We start from the raw sequence: 18170 nt of genomic DNA, 5'->3' as shown, positions 1-18170 counted from the left end.
ATTCCAACAATTTCATAGTTTACAGCTACGGAAGCCAAATGAGTCATCCTCAATCAGTATGCCTTTTTGAGCCAACAACAAACATTATTGTTTTCTCCCATTCTGGTTTTCAATTTTATGCTGTACAAAATCCATGAAGTGTAATCTCTGAAATTCAGCACCCCGAGTTGGAATGCCTCAAGCTTGGCATTGCATTAGTTTTGCTGAATATCAAGTAATTCCATTTCTGCTTGACTGAGATTAAAATCGGACAGGTCCAGAATTTACATACTTATGGAAGTTGTATCACACTACCCAATGACCAGGAGTTGAAGAAATCTGTGGAATTTTCTCCATTTTGTTGAACAGACATAAAATTGAAAGTGCTTGACCATATCAAATATTTAGTTGTTCAGACTGGTGGCCAAATAAATTCCTCACAATCAATGTGCCGTCTTGCCAGTATGTATTTTTTGTGTAATATGATGGATAAGCAAACTATGCTGTGCAAAAAATTTGACTGTTGAACAAGAGAATGAAGGAACTAAACTACACAATGTGCTACAGATATAGGAAACAGCGAGGAGCCTAGCTGCTCACATTTTTAATCTGTTGAAAATGACATTGGCCTTCCAATATTAAATATTCTAGTGTGTCACTTCAGTCATATGACTACAGCAGACTTTTTCATTGATCCTCCTGTGGAACATGGGTCACACAACAACACTTATCTGTTTTTCAAAAAACAGTATATAAGAAAGTCCTGTCTGCTTGACAGGGAGAAGAAAAATCCTCATATAATCTTTTTTTAAATATAATGTCTTTCTGGTACCTTTGCCATACATTTATAAAGCCCTCATGTTTTTGAAAATAAGCAGAGTGTTTTACAAACCCTTTACTGTATACAAAGGTACCAATGAAGCTGGCCTAAATGTAGAATTGTTGGCTTGGAAATATTCTAATCTCTGATGAGATAACAAAAAACAAAAGAAGCTAGTTAGCTTTATAAGGAACAGAAACAGATCTCCCATACTTCATACAAAATTGCTTTATCTTCATTCCAGCATGTTATGTCTTATTCATAAGTGGCTGCTAATGCACCTGGAAACATGCTCTCTGGAAACATGCTCTCTCACACACACACACACACACACACAAAACATGGGACCGTTCAAAATGGGACCTATTTTGAGTTTGAATTTGTGATGTTTACAAAATAAATATTACTCAATGCAGGCTAGAGATACATGTCTCACATTTGACTATTTCACAAGAGATACAAGAAAAACTACAAAATCGCAGAGCTAATGAAGTATGATCTCTGTCTGTGAGACCACACCCCTGACAAACATGTTCATATTGCATAGATAAGTGGGCCGAATTGATACGGAAAAAAATTGTAAAGATGAAAACCTGTGTTCACCTGTGGAACTTGGGAGACATTTTCATTTTTGAAAATGAATGCTTTCATGGTTTAAAGAACTAATTATTGTGGTTTTCACACACATAAGACACCCAGTCTGTGTGATGTGTGAGCTACTAAAGTTTACATCCAAACAAAAAAACATTTTGCTACAGCTGTATGTCAATAACAAAAACTTATAATTTACCAATACAGTGAGTCGGACCATTTGCAGGTACACCCGGGTCGACGTCACGTCAACATCCCAGGTTGTCGCCTGAAATTCCAAAATAAAGGAAGTCCCACCTCAAAATGTAGCTGATTGGCTACAGACTAAAGGTTGTTGCATATGTTTTCATATCATTGGATGACAGAACCGTCATATTTAAAACAGGTCGGGAGCCTGTGGTTTGGGCGTCAGGTAAAAGTGTAACATAACTATCCAGTATTTAGAGAGAAAGCTGGATAGATAGAAAGTTTGTAAATACTGCCTTTGGTGTTCAGTATCACTATCTACAAAGAACAATTGTGAACGTGTTCTCAAGGAAAGGGGTAAATATGAAGAGTCTGAAGTATCGACTGAAGAAGCACGAAGTTACAATCAACGTAAGTTCAATGCAAACTTTGAATCAGTGTTTAAGAGTACTCTTAAGTTACACCTGTGGCTGAAGTGTGTAACAAGCAGGTCGAAAGCAGTAATTTCTTCAGAGAAGGATCGAGAGTGAAGTTGAAATGTGTTAATCGTCACTTTACATTATGCACATTAGGTTACTTATTATTGTTTAAAATGTGAGTTGTTTAAATTCAGACATTCGAGCCTCTACCTGTTACTAAAATAAATAAAAACAAATATGCTTTTGTTTACGGGTGTCAATTGTTTTCAGTGGCTAAGGTGCTTTGTAGCAAGGTAGCTAGGGTAAGCAATAACTAAGATCAATACCAGGTGGTGGTTGAGCGCCAGTTCGGCAAATCGAAACGTTAATTTAACGTTAGGCCTGCTCATAAGGTATCAAAGACGGATTAACCATAAAGTTGTTTTTTGTATTCTAGTGCCATGGACATGAGAATGTTTCTGAACAAATACGTACTTTGGTTAGGGGTAGACTGCCTCCGATCCGACAGTACGTGCGGTCGCCCGCATGCGGTTTTGCATGCGCGTGTAGCCTATGTTACGTGGAGAAGGTGTTGTCATTGTGGACACCCAGTACATTGTTTTATAACTCCGTAGATTTCATCCGAACTACTGACTAAAACTCAGTTACTGCAGACGAGCGCATGTAAACCGCAGGCTAGTGATGGTTAGGTTAATTGGCCTATTTTATGGCTAAGCTGCTAAATTGCAAACCTGCTCGATAACGAACCTCCGCTCAGCTTTTTTGTGTCTGACCCATCAGATTCAACGTTCTGATCTAGGCTGGATGTAAAAACAAAAAACAAATCTGCTTTTCGTTGTTGTCGCAGAGGCCATCTCCAGATCTGAATCTGGACATATTAACATTAACGCTCTAGTAGTATCCCGTGTGACCCTTTGTCATTCAACGAGTGTTTTTAAGTTTAGTTTTTTTTGTTTGTTTTGTTTGTTTTTGCCAGGCGACAGTGTAAACCAATAAACCAATGATCACGTTATAGGTTGCAGTCGAAGATCCCCTCCACCCACAGCCCACAGCACATCGTTATTAAATTTATTTGGAGTACACCTGCCGTCACAAAATCATGTCAATAGCCTACCACAGTGTCTTATTGTTCTGTTTTCCCAGTCATTATAGAATGTTTTGCTGTCCTTGTTATTTTGCTGTGTTTGTTCTCCAAATCCAGGAGTGGTACTCTAACACTCCTTATTATTGCAATTCCCTTCTTGCCAATCTCCTTCCCTGTTCCACTAACCCCCTGCAGCTAATACAGAACACAGTTAATGGACTTGTCTGCAGTGTCCCTAAATGTGCCCAAGTCACACTCCTCCTCATCTTACTTAATTGGTTGCCTATAACTGCTGAAATCTAGTTTACAACCTTGGCACAAGCCTACAGGGCAACAGAAAGAAGGTCCACCACCTCCGGTCAAGCTTCACCCTGGCCAGATCTCTGCTCTCTCCTCTCCCTCTGTAGTTCCTCTTCCCTGTCACAGTGCTTGTCTGTTGATGCCCCTGAATGGTGGAACAAACTTCCCACAGTGGTCTGGTCAGCAGAATTTTTTGATGCTACCTGAACACCCACCTTTTCAGTCTGCACCTTGGTTCCCTTCATGTTCACACCCTTAAAGACCCATACCTTTTGTACTAGTTCCGGTTATCGTATTTTTATGGTTTAAAAAAAAAAAATTGTGGCTTGTAATTTCTGATTTGGATTACTGCTTTAGTAATTTTACATAGCCTATATAGTTCCTGGTCTTGGAATATTATTAGACAAGGAGGCTAAATCAGGTGAATGCACTTACTCCTACATTGTACTTTGCTCTGGATAAAAGTGTCTGCAAAATAAATGTAGTATAATGTTAAATTGGGTGTTTTAGCTGTGCCAGTAATTACTCGTATGGGTGTTTTCCAGAACCCAGTCATTACTGATGTGGGTGTTTGTGCTCTTTCAGTTATTCCCAGTGTGGATGTTTTTGCTATACAATTTTTAATGGTGTGAGTTTTTAAATCTAGGGCCCTTGTGCGGACAACTGTCATGACCATGAAAATTATGACCCTGCCCTTTTATCACAACAACAAAGAAATTGTACATCTGGAGCTGCTTAGAAAAGCCATTTAGTGCATTTAGTTCACTGTACCCTGGTGCCCAGCGAGTCAAACAATCTGAGCGCGTCCTGTGATGGCTGGATGGCTTGCTTTCTGATTGCTCCCAGATAAATGCTCTGTGGCATAATGCAATAATGTGTATCCGGGGATGTCTGTCCTGTCAGAGAGATTAGAATGCAGCTAACATGGACAGGTGGCACATACAGTTAGCAAGGATCTGCTTGGCAGGCAGCCCTATGTTCAGTCTGTCATAGCAGGAAATGGACCCAGTGTCACACACTGAATGGTGGCATGGTTAGTTCCAGTGACAGTACTGAATGAGTAATTGACTGGGTATTGAGATGGATGAAAATGTAGGTTGATATGTAAAATGGCTATGTAATCCTACATTTGAATTTAAATCTCCCACTTATATATGCTCAGTTCGTCTCAAAATTAAAATTCTATAATGTCATTTGTACTTTTGTCATTTCATTATATTTGCATTCTCAGTTCATTTAAACAGAGATTGGTGCACTATATTATTAGCTTTATTCAAATGATAATGCAAATTGGAAAATTAAAATGCATTTCCTGAACTGCACCAATACGTTTATCCCTCTGGAATGGATGGATACTCATCCCAGGTGGTTAAAAACAAATGGAATGTAAATATTAATATTTGAGATCGCAAAAATGCAAATAACATTTTTGAATTTGAATTGTAATTTTGAGAAATGTAAATTTAAATTGTAAATGAGAAATTATGTAAATTTCTAAGGTTAATATTAAAATAGCATTGTCCCTTGGTTGAATCCCTTCATCTTCCCACGTGCAAAGAAAACACATCCAATCTAACTGTTCCAGGCGGCAGAGGGAATGTTTTGAATGCAGTTTAATTGTAATATGTAAAAGCTTGATTACCCCTTAGGCCACGTCTTGCCCTTTTGGTACGTGCCTAGTTAAATTGCAGAGACATTGCAACAATTCTGCAGAGTAAATTAAAATTGATTGTCATGGATGCAGAAGTGTGGCACTTGTGTTTTTTCTCTAAGCTTTAACTGACTAGCTGAAACCATAAACGGTTGAAGTTAAATGCTTATTAGATGTGTAGAACACTGAATATGTGCCAAACCTGCAATCATCTCTCAGTAGGCTGTTCAACAACAAAGGGCCTGTATTTTTAGTTCAAATCAATGCTGTGCAATGATCACATTTCTTTCTTGTAAATTGTCGACAAACTCTAGAGCTTTGTGTTCAAATCTAGTTGACTGGAACTTCCAGAATGCCTGATGGCCTATATAGACCATAAGATACTAATAAGGTTTCATTTCACTTTAGCTGCTCACAGTTTTAAAGTACGGTTGGCTATTTATAAATATAGATCTCTCTTTAAACTGTCTCAGATTATTATATATATATATATTTTTTTTTTTTTTACAGTCGCACAGCTGGGCAATGCCATGGTCATATAATGATTCTCAGAGACGTTTTCAAATGTGAAAAATCACAAATTTTGACTGCACCCATGCAGATATATACAAACAGTATCGTTACTTTCGGTCAGTAAAACTACTGCTTCATTCAGAAACTCTTTTTGTTAAAGTAATATGCAGATTGATATGCTACCTGACACACTGTCCACTGACTACCCACAACAAGTGCCATTGTCATTAGAATTAAGCAGCAGTAATCACTGTAGTTGTATTTGTAAATGGTGAACATTCTGCGTATGGCATTCATTTATAATGCAGATTTGTCCAGTTCACCAAACCAGTTTTTAATTGGTTTCAGAAAAGGCCTTGATAAAATGAAATGGTTCCTTAGTGTCTTCTGTTGGGGTTGGAAGGATACCAGGAATCTCACTGCTGGTCCACAGGTGTTTGCGTGTTCTTTAATGATAAAAAGCCTCGTACTGTGTAAACTTTGGGGAAACGAGCAGGAAGCTGACACTTGAAATTTTGTGCCAAAGAAATTTTTGCCAAAGAAAGACTATGAAATTCTGCGAAGTCTTGTGAAACAAAAATGGCTTTTTCATAGATAATGCTAGACTTCATGAGCAAAAGGATGACCCTCAACATGTCATGATAGTCAGTTAGATTCAGGTCAATTTCATCAGCATCTCTTCACTTTTGTAACATTCCACAATGTTCCAAGAAGGTGTTTTGCAATCTGAAAAGTATGCTTGCTGAGCTGGATCATTTTGAAGCACCATGTAGAGTACAGGACATAATGTCTGTTTTTTGATATATTCTGGTGTGGTCCAGAATAGAGAACAAATCTTCTGCAATGACATCATTCTAAAATGGCAGTTTCATTTCTTATTTATTAATTAAAAGAATCAGTTACAAACTACAACCACTTTGTCATTTCATCAGACGTTGCATTGCATATAAATTCCTCTCCTCCACTACGAAAAGCACTGGATACAGTTAAAAAAAAATGTAAATGAATATGAATTCTGTACTATATAGAGAAACATGATGCATACTAGTGTTTTTATTTTTATTTGGTGGGGCAGCAGGTGCCCTGCCAGGGCGATGGCAGTGGCACAGAACAATGGACCACACCCTGTACCATGCAGCTTTGCCCTTTCCCCTGTGTCTACCCTCACGCATGGCAATCTATCGGTGCTCCTTTGAGTCTGGCCTATTTAGAAGTGCACACTACAGAGGGAAGGGTGGGGAACTGTGAGAGTGTATTAGTCCCATCAGTTCTGTAATCAAATGATAAAATGTTGCCGTAATCTTGGCATGTATCCTCAGCTGTCATGGCGTTTCTTTGCTAGAACGTTTCCCACTGGCTTATTTTCATATCTTGGAGTTAAATCCATAGGCTACACTTTGTCCTCATTTGTATGGAAATTGTATGTAAGTGGTGTAACAGACTTCATATTCCGGGAATGTACACTTTTAGCCTCTCTTTGAAATTTGGTGCAACTCATTGTTTTTTGTGTCTGGGTCATTGGGACCTCCTTTGCTTGATATTGTCCAATTACATCGCTGGCATCAGTAAATCAAAATGTATGGTCAAGAATTGTTTTTAAATCTGTTTTTTCCCGTGCCGAGTGTAAAGAAGCTTCATCTCGCTCACCAGAGAAGCTTGACAAATGTGATTTCAGCCCATTCATTATAGTAAATGGCCCCCAGGGCAGCCATTAATGGTGCCGGGCTAACAGCTGCGTGTGCCCCCTTTGAAGATATTTCACTCGACCCCATGCAAATGAGTAAGTCTGGGGCAGTAGTGTGCTTGTAGTAACAACCATCATAAGGGTCAGGGACAGGTGTTTGTGTATTTGACCGGACTGCATGGTTCTGGGTGCTGACGTTGCTGGATTTTGGCGGTTGTAGCCTCTGTGTGTGGTGTATCGTCGGTGCGCTGCTCTGTGTTACTGGCAGCCCCAAACGTTCAGCGCTAACCCATCAGAGCGAAGCGGTGACTTTTTCATTGGGACTTTTCATAGTCATTTATTATATGCTTATGCATACAAAAGTAATGAAACTTTAATGGACTGGCAGCTGGAGTTGGAATTAAAGGCACTTATGAAATCAGTCAAAGTGCCACTCTTGCCTTCTCCAGTGCTGTTTCCCCTCTGTGTTCATTTAGTCACTGTCCGTTTGGTGCAGTGGTTGGGGAGTATTGCATTTGGCTGGATGAGTGCAGTTGTTTTGCTCTAAAGCCAATGTGAAAATGACATTTCTTCATTGAGTCTGTTCATTTTCGATGTGGAAATGAACAGACTCAGTCAGGGACCATTGTCGTTTTATGTAGCGTATTGATTTTGGAGGTGACTGCAGTCAGTTGTGCCTGTCCTGTTCCTGCAGCAGGCTGCTCTCTCTCCTCAGCTGCTGTCTGTTGGATTTGCTGACGGGGAATGTCCTCAGAGCCGTGATGAGCTGCTCCACTGCGGGACGGCTTCCTGTTTTCACAGGCCTGTAACGGAGGACGCGCCCAATTTCAGCCAGAGGCCGCCCTCACATCTTCATGCATCAGCACTTTTGTTGTTGTGCTTTTGAGATTCCGCTCAGCCCGAACCACCGTGTGGATGCTGAGAGAAAAGAGCTCTCTTGCCTCCATCGAGCCATTTGCATTAGAAAGAGCCTCAGCCAATGGCAGTGAGGCTCTTGGGGTGTTTGGGCGACAGTCCATAAACAAGCCATCTTTTCAGCAGCTGTAATCAATGGGGCTGGAGGGGGACAATGACGAGCATTCATGCGGGGGCCGGGGAGCCCACGAGCGAAGCGTAGAGGCTGAGGCGCAGCCGGAATGAGTCACCCCCAAAACACAGGGAAGTGTTTCACTTAAAGTGCCCAACCCTTACTCCCAACGGCCATATCATTTATTTAGCAAGGCTTTCGCTTTTCACTTCCATTCAGCGCTTCCCAAGGCCGCGTCAGGCGGTTAGCAGAGCTTTGCCTTCGGAGAAGCAGCCTCTAGAAACAGTGGATAGCTAGCATGCTAATCGATTTGACTTTGGTGTAACCGATGAGTGCTGGCGTAATCGACATGTGTAGCTGTAATTGACGTGTGTAGACGAAATTGACGTTTGTGCCAGTGGTTTTGCTTGTTCGTGCTTCACAGGTGGTGTCCTCCGTACTTGCAGCTCTTCACATAATCGAGACAAAGGAATGTGCCGTACCCTCCCTAGAAAAGTCTGTGCATCAGTCTTACAAACCAGCCCATGGTAATTCAGCTGACCTAATGTGAATGCGTGCCCCACCCTTGTCCCTCTGAGTTTGGACTTGTATAGGCCAGTTGTGTGAAAGCTCTGAAAACCCTTCAGGGTGAATGGGTTTTTTTACAGTTTGTGAATGCGGGGGTGTTGGTCAGGGAGGGAATAAAAACACTGCGGTAAGTGAGAAGACGCCAGTCCTGTCCGTCCCCTCTCCCACGGTTGGAACCCTGCCTTTACAAGTACACTTGTGATTTGTGATTTTATTACAGCCCGTTTTATTGTTTGTGAAGTTTGGAATGCAGTATTGCATCACCCTCTGTGATTTACTATATTGGTGCTGAGGACTCGCAGAATGAACTGCTACATGCTGCTGTAGGAACATATTTTTTCAGAGGAATGTTCCTGCCTCTCGCTGCGCTGATCTTCGCTTTTCACCAAATGGGCTTGGAATGGAAAAAATGTTGCTGGAGGAAAACGTAAAAAAAAAAAACTTAAAAAGAAAGAAGGGTCGCACACTCAGTTTGCTCCAATGCAGGAGTCTCACGCTTGGTGACACACTTGTGCTTTAGGTCTCGGAGTGAGGAAAACTCTGGGAATTGAAACAGAAGATTAGTGTGTTTGAGTGTGTGTGTGTGTGTGTGTGTGTATAGGGGGTAGGGGGTTGTCAGTGTTCCTAATGCTTAGGTGGAATTGCATGCAGCAATAATGAAGGAAGCAGGTACATGCGTTTATGTGCCCACGGTTTCTCTAATCTTCACCTCTTGGTAATAATTCATACAGAATTAATGACTTTGAGCTCATATTTTTGGCAGTCCTCTTTCCATCGAAAATTACCATGCAATCACAGAGGGGGCGGGCGGCGATTACAGTATGAAGTGCATTTTACGGTAATGGCTGGTTCTCAGCACATCCGACAGGGAGATGCACGTGTGTCTGCTGTCAGGGTGAGTGAAACTTGGTGAGTGGGTGAAGGATTGTCTGAACATTCAGGGAGGAGCTGTGGTTCTCCTGGGAGGTGTGCAGTGGTATAGTCCCAACATTATGAATTGCTCTGTGCTCAGGGACACTCCTTTTATGGAGATATTCTGAGTGTATTCGCCAAGCACAACTGTGGAGAGAAAAAAAAAACAATGGTTTCAAGGAGTTTTCTGATATGACTCCAGGGGTAATCTCCATTGCCAAATAGTTGGAATAATCTAGTCTTCAGGGCTGCTGTGCTTTTGAATCTGGGATGTATCTGGAACTTTCCTTGTGTTTTAGCTCCCAAAAAAGCTTTGCTAAGAGCTCTAAGGATTTGGATTCTTTGCTTTTTAGATTTCAACCAAGTCTTCTTAATTTCAGTGACAAATACAATAGCAAAAAAAATAACTTTCTTGTCCTGTTTTGTCTACGTTCTTGCATTTTTTATACACCATATTTTTGAAAACATAGCTAAGTTCTTTACCAAAAAAAAAACCCAACATAGCACACTCCACTTGAGGCTGCAGTGTGTGGGCAGGTGTACTGTCGATGGCCTGTAAATAAGATGCTTTTGGTGCTGTAGCAACTTGAGACTGTTAGACACTCATTCGACCTGTTTAGAGAATCCATTACTTTCTTCCAAGTAGGACAATTTGTTTCTTTGAATTACTGCCCCCCCCCCCCCCCCCATTTTTCTTGATATTTCTTTTTTGTTTAAAATGTGCCTATGTGGGGCTACAGCACACAGGAACCATTTTTGCAGGATTGATTTCTTGTGGGCAGTGTGTGGTAAATGCAGCCGGCACTGGCTGGTTTTAGGGGGTGAGGAGGGGTTGGGAGGGGGGGAGGGTATGTCTGTGACATTTTGTTGAAGTGCTTGAGGGCCCCTTAGTGCTGAGAAATGTGCAGTGTGGAGTGCGGGTCATCCAGGCATTAGCAAACGCTGCAGAATGGCAGGGACTGGGAGCACGGTGATGGACTGAACTCGGGGCTCTGTCTGCTGCTCGTGAGGCTGGCTGCTGTAGGCTCGCTGCGTCCTATTCCTGGAACATCACGTCCATTTTCAGTTTCCTCCAGAGCAACTTGCCGAAGTGAAAAACAAAGCACTCACCCGAAATATGCCTTTAGGAATAGTTTTTCTCATGTTCTCCAGAAAGTGTCCCAGAGAAGCCTGCAGAAGTGGCTCTGTATATGATGGTATTTGCACTGTTGTAGCCTAATCTGCTGCTGCTAAAAATGTACTAATTGGTTGACTGCCTGTAGTAGCATCCCAGTGAGGTTACTAGAGGCATATTGGATGTCTGTGGTCTCTGTTCTGGCTCTTCCTCCCCAACCTGGCTGCCCCAGTTTGCTGTAGCCCCTCATAAATCAGTGGTGATACCTGTCAAATAAAAGTCTGAATTTGAATTGGTGATACAGAGAACACACTCCCTGTCCATTTATTGAACACATAACCCAATCTTCAAGTTATAGTCACGTGAGACACTGTGTAGATAGTGCTGTCCACTCATAGATGGTTATCCTAACTTGGGACTTGGAGTGGTGCAGAGAGAGGCGGCTGTTCCACTGCATTCGAGTCGAGATTTGATGGTTTTTCACACAACAGCACATTGCACAGGAGTATGTTCGGGCTCCACAGAGGCCAGTAGGTCCCAAAATCCTGCGCCCTCTACCATGCTTACAGGGAGCATGCCTTTCGTGAGGTCTCGCTGTGGCGTTGGCCGCTCGTTTGCTGTGATCCCTTGGCCTGGGATATTTGGTTCTTAGGTGGGTTAACTTCATGGATGTTGACGTGTCGTATGCAAATTTGGCAGCACATATTTTGAACGGTTTGAGAATAAAATTATTATTTTTTTTAAACCTGCCTGCTCATGACTGACGATTGACAAATTGACAAATTGTTCACATCCCTACTATGAGGTTCTTTATTGTGTAATGCTATATATTGTAAAGATACCATGTTATTATAAGCCATAATCTGAACAGCCTTCCACAAAGCAGTTTTACATGTACATCCACTGCAGTTCATAGTTTGGATTGGATTACCCTTTGTGTATAAATGCAAATTTATGAGCAAATTAGTCAGAGAATTATTCCCAGAAAATTAGATGTTCTGTATATTTTAATGATTTAAATTAACAATTTTGTCCTGTAATTATTTTTTCCAAGAAAATTAGCAAGCACATCCACTTAGGATACAGTGTATCATTAAGTCACTGAATGTACTCAGTGAGACTTGTACTGCATATGTGTTGATTTGTAGGGGATAATGACCGAGGGGCTGGGCATTATGCAGTTTGAATGCGGAAGGCGGAGGTAGTAAACTGCCTGAGGCGAGGCTGAGGGCAGTTTTCCTCCGAGAAGAACATCCAAACTGCATAATGTCCAACTGAAGTCATTATCTCACTTATGCAATGGTTAGCTGCAAAAAGCATAATGGTTTTATTGAAATAGGAACAATACTTGGACAGCAGTGTAGTGTAATGAGTAAGGAACTGGTCTTGTAACCTAAAGGTCACAGGTTCGATTCCCGGGTAGGACACTGCCGTTGTGTCCTTGAGCAAGGTACTTAACCTTCTGTATAAAGGGATGCAATGTGAATACTATGTAAAAAGTTGTGTAAGTCGAATGATAATTTAATAAATGGAGCCAAGTTCCTACACATAATTCTACATGCATACCCTTTATGAGAACATAAAAAAGATCGATTCGGCACGTACCCATCCCTAATAAATTCCATCAGTTCTTGTGTTTAATTGTTGCCTCTCTGGTTGTGTGTTGACTAGATGTACAAGATTGCAAGGCTGCAACTTGAAACCAATAGCTTGCCTTAAACAGTAACAGATACTAGTATCTGTGCATCTGTGGTGTGGAATGAGTTTGAGCCTCTGCAGGAGATGCACCCTCCCTGAATTCTTTCTTAGCCATGAGAATGTGAATCCAGAGAGCGCATGTGTTCCTGAGGCGGTCTGACGGGCAGGATGCAGCCATCAGTCAGCAGCTCTCTCGGTGTAGGTGGGGCTACGAGCGAGTTTTTGTCTGACAAGTTCCCTCACGCTTTCGGGAGAGGCGGGTCTGGGACTGGGCGAGAGCTTCCTGTGGCTCGCGCGCCTGAGGGCGGCAGAGGTGTCCCACATGGAACCCGCCTGCGCTGACACGGAAGAGCAGTCTGCTCCCTCCCTCCCTCCCTCCCTCGTTCTCTTCCAGCAGTCTGCTCCCTCCCTCCCTCCCTCCCTCGTTCTCTTCCAGCAGTCTGCTCCCTCCCTCCCTCCCTCCCTCCCTCGTTCTCTTCCAGCAGTCTGCTCCCCTCCCTCCCTCCCTCGTTCTCTTCCAGCAGTCTGCTCCTCCCTCCCTCCCTCCCTCCCTCGTTCTCTTCCAGCAGTCTGCTCCTCCCTCCCTCCCTCCCTCCCTCACTCGTTCTCTTCCAGCAGTCTGCTCCCTCCCTCCCTCCCTCCCTCGTTCTCTTCCAGCAGTCTGCTCCCTCCCTCCCTCGTTCTCTTCCAACAGGGCCATCAGTACCGTGCCCTTGAAGTGGGGTCCTCTTACAGCACACAGGGGTGTTGAGGCAGGGAGGGGAGACTGCCGAAACGTCTCTGCTTTCACAGTCTGCGCAGTCGCGGGAAGGACTGCGGGCTGCTGCCTGGCGTTGGCGGTTGAGCTCCCTGTGACGGGTGCAGCAGGGCTGCGGGACTGCATTCCTGCAGCTCCACGCCCCGCTAATTATCAGCGCAATTGATTTGATATTGCCCAGCACTGGAATGCAGGTTTACACAAATGCCTTGGCTCACAAAAGCCTTCGCTAATGCTCTTGGGATGCAGACGTGTTCCTGCGTCATCCCCCAAAGATAAGCGGAGTAGACAGTTTTTCCGCAGCGTGGAAGAAGGAGGCATTACAGCTATTACGGATAGTTCAGATTACAGGTGATATATTGATCTCAAGCTCTTCTGCTGCTGGGAACAGAAAATACGGAAGGTAGATAATCAAAAAATGTTCGCCCGGCTACAGATGGATTAACATAACGGTATGCCATCGCCAGACAGAAAGGACCCGCCAAGCCGCCTGGTGAAAAATGAGGGGTGGGACACTTCCCGGGCGCTCTGTACGCATCAGAGCTCACTGCGCACCCGTCTGTGAACCCGGTTCACTGCCAATCTTTCCACATCACAGAGCAGGGAAATGTGTGTTTATGCAGGGGCTTTACCCCAGTGCTGATGGGACAGTGCTCTTCCTGAGACAGGAGATGGACTAATGGATTGCTTTTCCTTCTGTTTTGAACAGCGTGGGAAAATTGGTCTATTTAAATACAGCTGCATGGGCAGCAATGAGCCAGGTTCTATTGCAATGCCGAGAACAGCCGATGGTGAGGGGAAGGAAAACAGGAGTGGACATGGCTGGCCCTATTAGAGAAGGCTTCACCATAGCGATATTGAAACAATTAACGTGTTATCCCACTGCGGGTCATACAGAGAGACAGAGGGCTTTAGAAAGCTTTCTGAAATTAATACACTAATATTACTGCCATTTTTCAGTTAATTGCTTACCTTTTTTACTTGCTCCACTAGTGGAACCCAGATAATGTTCTAATCTGGTCTTTGAAAACAAAGACCTGTTAAAAACCTTAAAAGCTTAAATTTTATCCTTAAAAGCTTAACCTTAAAAACTAAAATTTTAGTACCCTAGTTTAATACCAAATGCCAATGCCCCTTAGTGCGCAAAGCTTTGGCTTCATACTGAAGCTGTTCTGATGTGGCCCAGTTACTGTCCTCATAATCGGGGTCACAGCCAATCAGGCCACTCAGCCTGAAACTTTTGAGCTCTGAATTGGAACGGACACAGACTTCCGAGCTCACAGTGTTGTGTCGGTATAAAAAGTGACACTTGGCTTGAGCATTGGCGGTAGTCCCATTAATGCAAAATTCTGCATTTTTAATGCAGAAAAGAGAGCCCAAAATACACTGTCATATAAGCGCTGGTATTCTGTAGTCTTTTTTTTAAATAAATGTATTTATATATTTTTTAAATGTATGACCCTGGTATCTGTTCTATCATAGGAGAACACTTGCTCTGGGGTACGGCGCGTCTCTTAGTGTCCTTGCAGGTCGTGTTCCTCAACATTGACTTTGAGCTGTCTCATTTAATGTATGCGACAAGATTTGTGAAGGGAGGTGTATTTTAGTGGAATTGTATTGTGTTTCACAGTCAAGATGGATTAAGATGAATTGGCCTGCACTCTCTCTGAAGGCAAACTGATGTGAAGTCCATAAACGTAACAGACTGACCAATGAAGAGCCTGCATTCTCCCTCCAGTCATCTTACTGCCTGTTATTGTTGTTTCAGTTTTCTGATTTTTTAAATTCCTCTGTACTTATGAGGAGTCTGAGCAATACTGAACAATATTGAGACTATAACAGTTGAAATATTTGGTTCTATCAGTGTCAGTGAGTGTCCTGGTTAGTTTCATAATATCCAAAAACCCTTAAATTACAATGGCACTACCGAACAGCTGAAAGGTTCCATTCGTACATCCGTTCATTCATAAGTCTGTGTAGCACTCCAGAATTATACGACACACAGCTGTGTAAGATTTTGACCATCAGTAAAGAAGTGTCTAAGGCAAAGCCTGGCTTTGGTGGAGCTTAGCATATCTGATATCAGCTGTTTTCGTCACGTCCCATTTCCCCGGACCTGCGATTGTGCAGCTTGTTTTAATACCTGTTGCAGCACCTGGTGGCTTCTTTGTTTATTTTTAAACGGTTTCTGCATTCCTCCCCTTTGTCTGCCAGAGGGCCTACTCTCCCCTTCATCTGCATCCCTCAGACCCTCCAGCAGGAAGCAGCGCAGAACCTTTTAAACCTGCTGTTTCCACACTGCTTTTCAAATCAGTTAAGAAGTAGCGATTCCTAATGTGAGGCTGAAAAAACTTTTAGCATTTCCAGCTTAGCATCGTCAAACGGGCTGAACACAAATGCATTTATTTCCATCTGTTTCTGCCCCTGGATTAGCACGAAAGCCGAAAGACAGCGTTGTCCGTGCACGTCACCTCTGATGCCAGGCTCTGAAACACAATATGCTTAACAACAGTGAAGGAATGTTTTTCAGCCGGCTTTCCAGACTAAGTAGGTTTCTTGAGCTTCCAGACAGAGAGCGTTTTCCCCAGGCCTGCGGTGCCCCTGACTATCCGGCGCTGCTTCGTGTGCTCAGCGTACGCTGTGCGCCGCCTGTGGAAGGGGTCTGCTGAGGCCCCCCTGCAGGCAGACCTGTGACATCAGTCCTGCGTGACATCAGACCTGCATGACATCAAAGAGGCAGTACCACTCCCTGTGCTCGCTCCCCTCCTTTCCCCCTTCTGAGCAGGTAACGAGCACAGAAGAATCTGAGCCAATCTCTGCACTCTGCTTTAGCCTCAGATTCCTCAGCAGAAGAGTGTGAGAACTAGAAGAAGACCCTTAGTTTGGCTCCGGGGTTAGGTTGGCTTTAGCCAGCTCTGGCTCCAAGCCCAGGGACCAGCACTGGCCTCAATCTGTGCAGCCCATGGCAGCTTTTAAATAAGGCAGACTGTCTTTCCTCAGTGTGCTGCAGTGAAATCCCCTGAGAAAAGCACTGCTCACGTGAGTAGCCTGGGAGAGAAACTTTAAAGATCGATAGGAGTAGGTACATTTTTCATATCTGGAAAATCCGGCGTGTTTTTTCAAGCCTGGCTGGACACGCTAGTCTGACTGATCCCGGGGGGTCCAGGAAGCTCACTGCACCAGCGCTGGTGTTCAGGTCCCCTTTTCATTTTCAGGATTAAGGCTGCGGCCCATGGGCCCACCGTGAGGGCTTCACAGCAGGGTCTGTCTGCTTTTCCCATGGTGCCTTGTGGCCTCCTTTTTTTTCCGGAGGTGCCTGAGAAGCGTGAAGATGCTCCAGCGGTCATGTGGGAGAGATTACTGTGCCTCCTGGGGTGGGCTGGGGCAGGGTAGCAGGCCATTGGTGGGGAGAGGGAGGCAGAGGAGGGGGGGGTTGTTATTAGCCGCGTTTCCACCGCAGGAACTATACCCCGGAACTAGGAACCTTTTGAGGAACTCAGTGCGTTTCCACCGCAGGAACTAGGGTCTAAATTTAGTTCTGGGGGCTTTGTTTTACCCCCCAAAACGTTCCTGCTCGGGGGGTAGTACTTTCCGAAAGTACAGGAACCTTTTGGGTGGAGCTTGCAGCGCTGAACATTTCTGATTGGTCGAGTACTCGTAGCGTTTGTGTTGTATTTATTTTCCGCCATTACCCGCCATGTTTGAAAATATGCAGCGGCAAACCAATTTATTTTCATAATAACTTCAAATCAAACTTGTATGTTATGCGGCGCACTAGCCTACTTTTGGTTATAGCCTATGAACGTCTTGGAATTATAACGTATGCTCTTCTGTTCTTTTCTTGCTTTAGTATTCGTTTTATAAAATGCTAAGCATTCGTGCTGGGACAGCATATTACGTAGGCTACCAAAACATTCAAACGGATTAATTCGGTTGCTGAATATTTTCTTCCGGATTTTCTTTGTTAGCCCGTCGTAATTGACTCAAAACGTTTGATACAGTTATGTGAGGTATGCGGTAGTTCTGCATAATTAACATTGGTGATACAGTACAAGCAAACTGGAAATCACCTTCCGCACTTTTTATCCGGGTAAAATAACAGGTTAATTCTAGTAATCTTCCCTTTAGCTTTTTCAGACTGCCGTAATTTTACTCAATTTTACTGCCATTTTTCAATTCCACGAAAAGACCAGGAAGACTATGGACTCATTTATGGTGCATGGTTCGCATCTGGAGGGCACACTTCGCTGCTCGGCTAGCAGTAACTTCGAAGGAAACCAAACGGTGGCTGTACCACTACTAATTTACATTTTCACGCAAGTCCGAGTTTTCGTTCTATTCTTGTCATTTTGCGATTAGCCTATATGGAATTGAGGACGAGAAAGTAATAAAACAGCTAATTGTTTACAACGTGTGCATGTTTTCTGCTGTTAATGAATGTGTTTGAGAGGATATATGAAAATCAATAAATACAAAAGTAACCATATATAGTCATTGTTGGTAACCCGTTGTATATAAGTGGAATAAACCCCTCCGGGCTGTCCCGGTTATTAGAAAATAATGTAGGCTACTTCGGTGGTAGTATGGGGTTACAGAAGAATTCATATGACAGATGGACCGACGACAACGTCAGTGCGCTAATTTGCCTAATCTTCGCGGTACTTTAGACCCCGGTGGAAACGCAGACAACCATTGGCTGAAGGAACCTTTTAGTTCCTGGTAAAGTAGTTCCTGGGACTGAAAGTTCCGGGTAATTTCGGTGGAAACGCGGCTATTGTCTGTAGCTGCTGGATCACAACCAGCAGACCTCCCAGTACAGACAGAGAGGGACATGGCCACAGAAATGGGGGATGCAGATCTGCTGATGA

General features: G+C 43.4%; 1 protein-coding gene across 2 annotated transcripts in view; it reads left to right on the top strand.

Annotated features, from left to right (window-relative positions):
* Positions 1 to 1753: 1753 nt before the first annotated feature.
* LOC135241652 (uveal autoantigen with coiled-coil domains and ankyrin repeats protein-like) overlaps positions 1754 to 18170 on the top strand; it is a 57750-nt gene continuing 41333 nt past the window's right edge. The window contains exon 1 of one of the 2 annotated variants that reach the window (XM_064312202.1): positions 1754 to 1987. In XM_064312202.1, the coding sequence (XP_064168272.1) occupies positions 1940 to 1987 (48 nt within the window). In that variant the 5' untranslated portion in view covers positions 1754 to 1939. The remainder of the gene's footprint in view (positions 1988 to 18170) is intronic. The other variant, XM_064312201.1, reaches the window with a different exon arrangement.

Source organism: Anguilla rostrata, chromosome 16 (genome assembly GCF_018555375.3).
Source record: "Anguilla rostrata isolate EN2019 chromosome 16, ASM1855537v3, whole genome shotgun sequence".
Lineage (NCBI taxonomy): Eukaryota > Metazoa > Chordata > Actinopteri > Anguilliformes > Anguillidae > Anguilla > Anguilla rostrata.
This window is presented reverse-complemented; position numbering and strand designations above follow the sequence as displayed.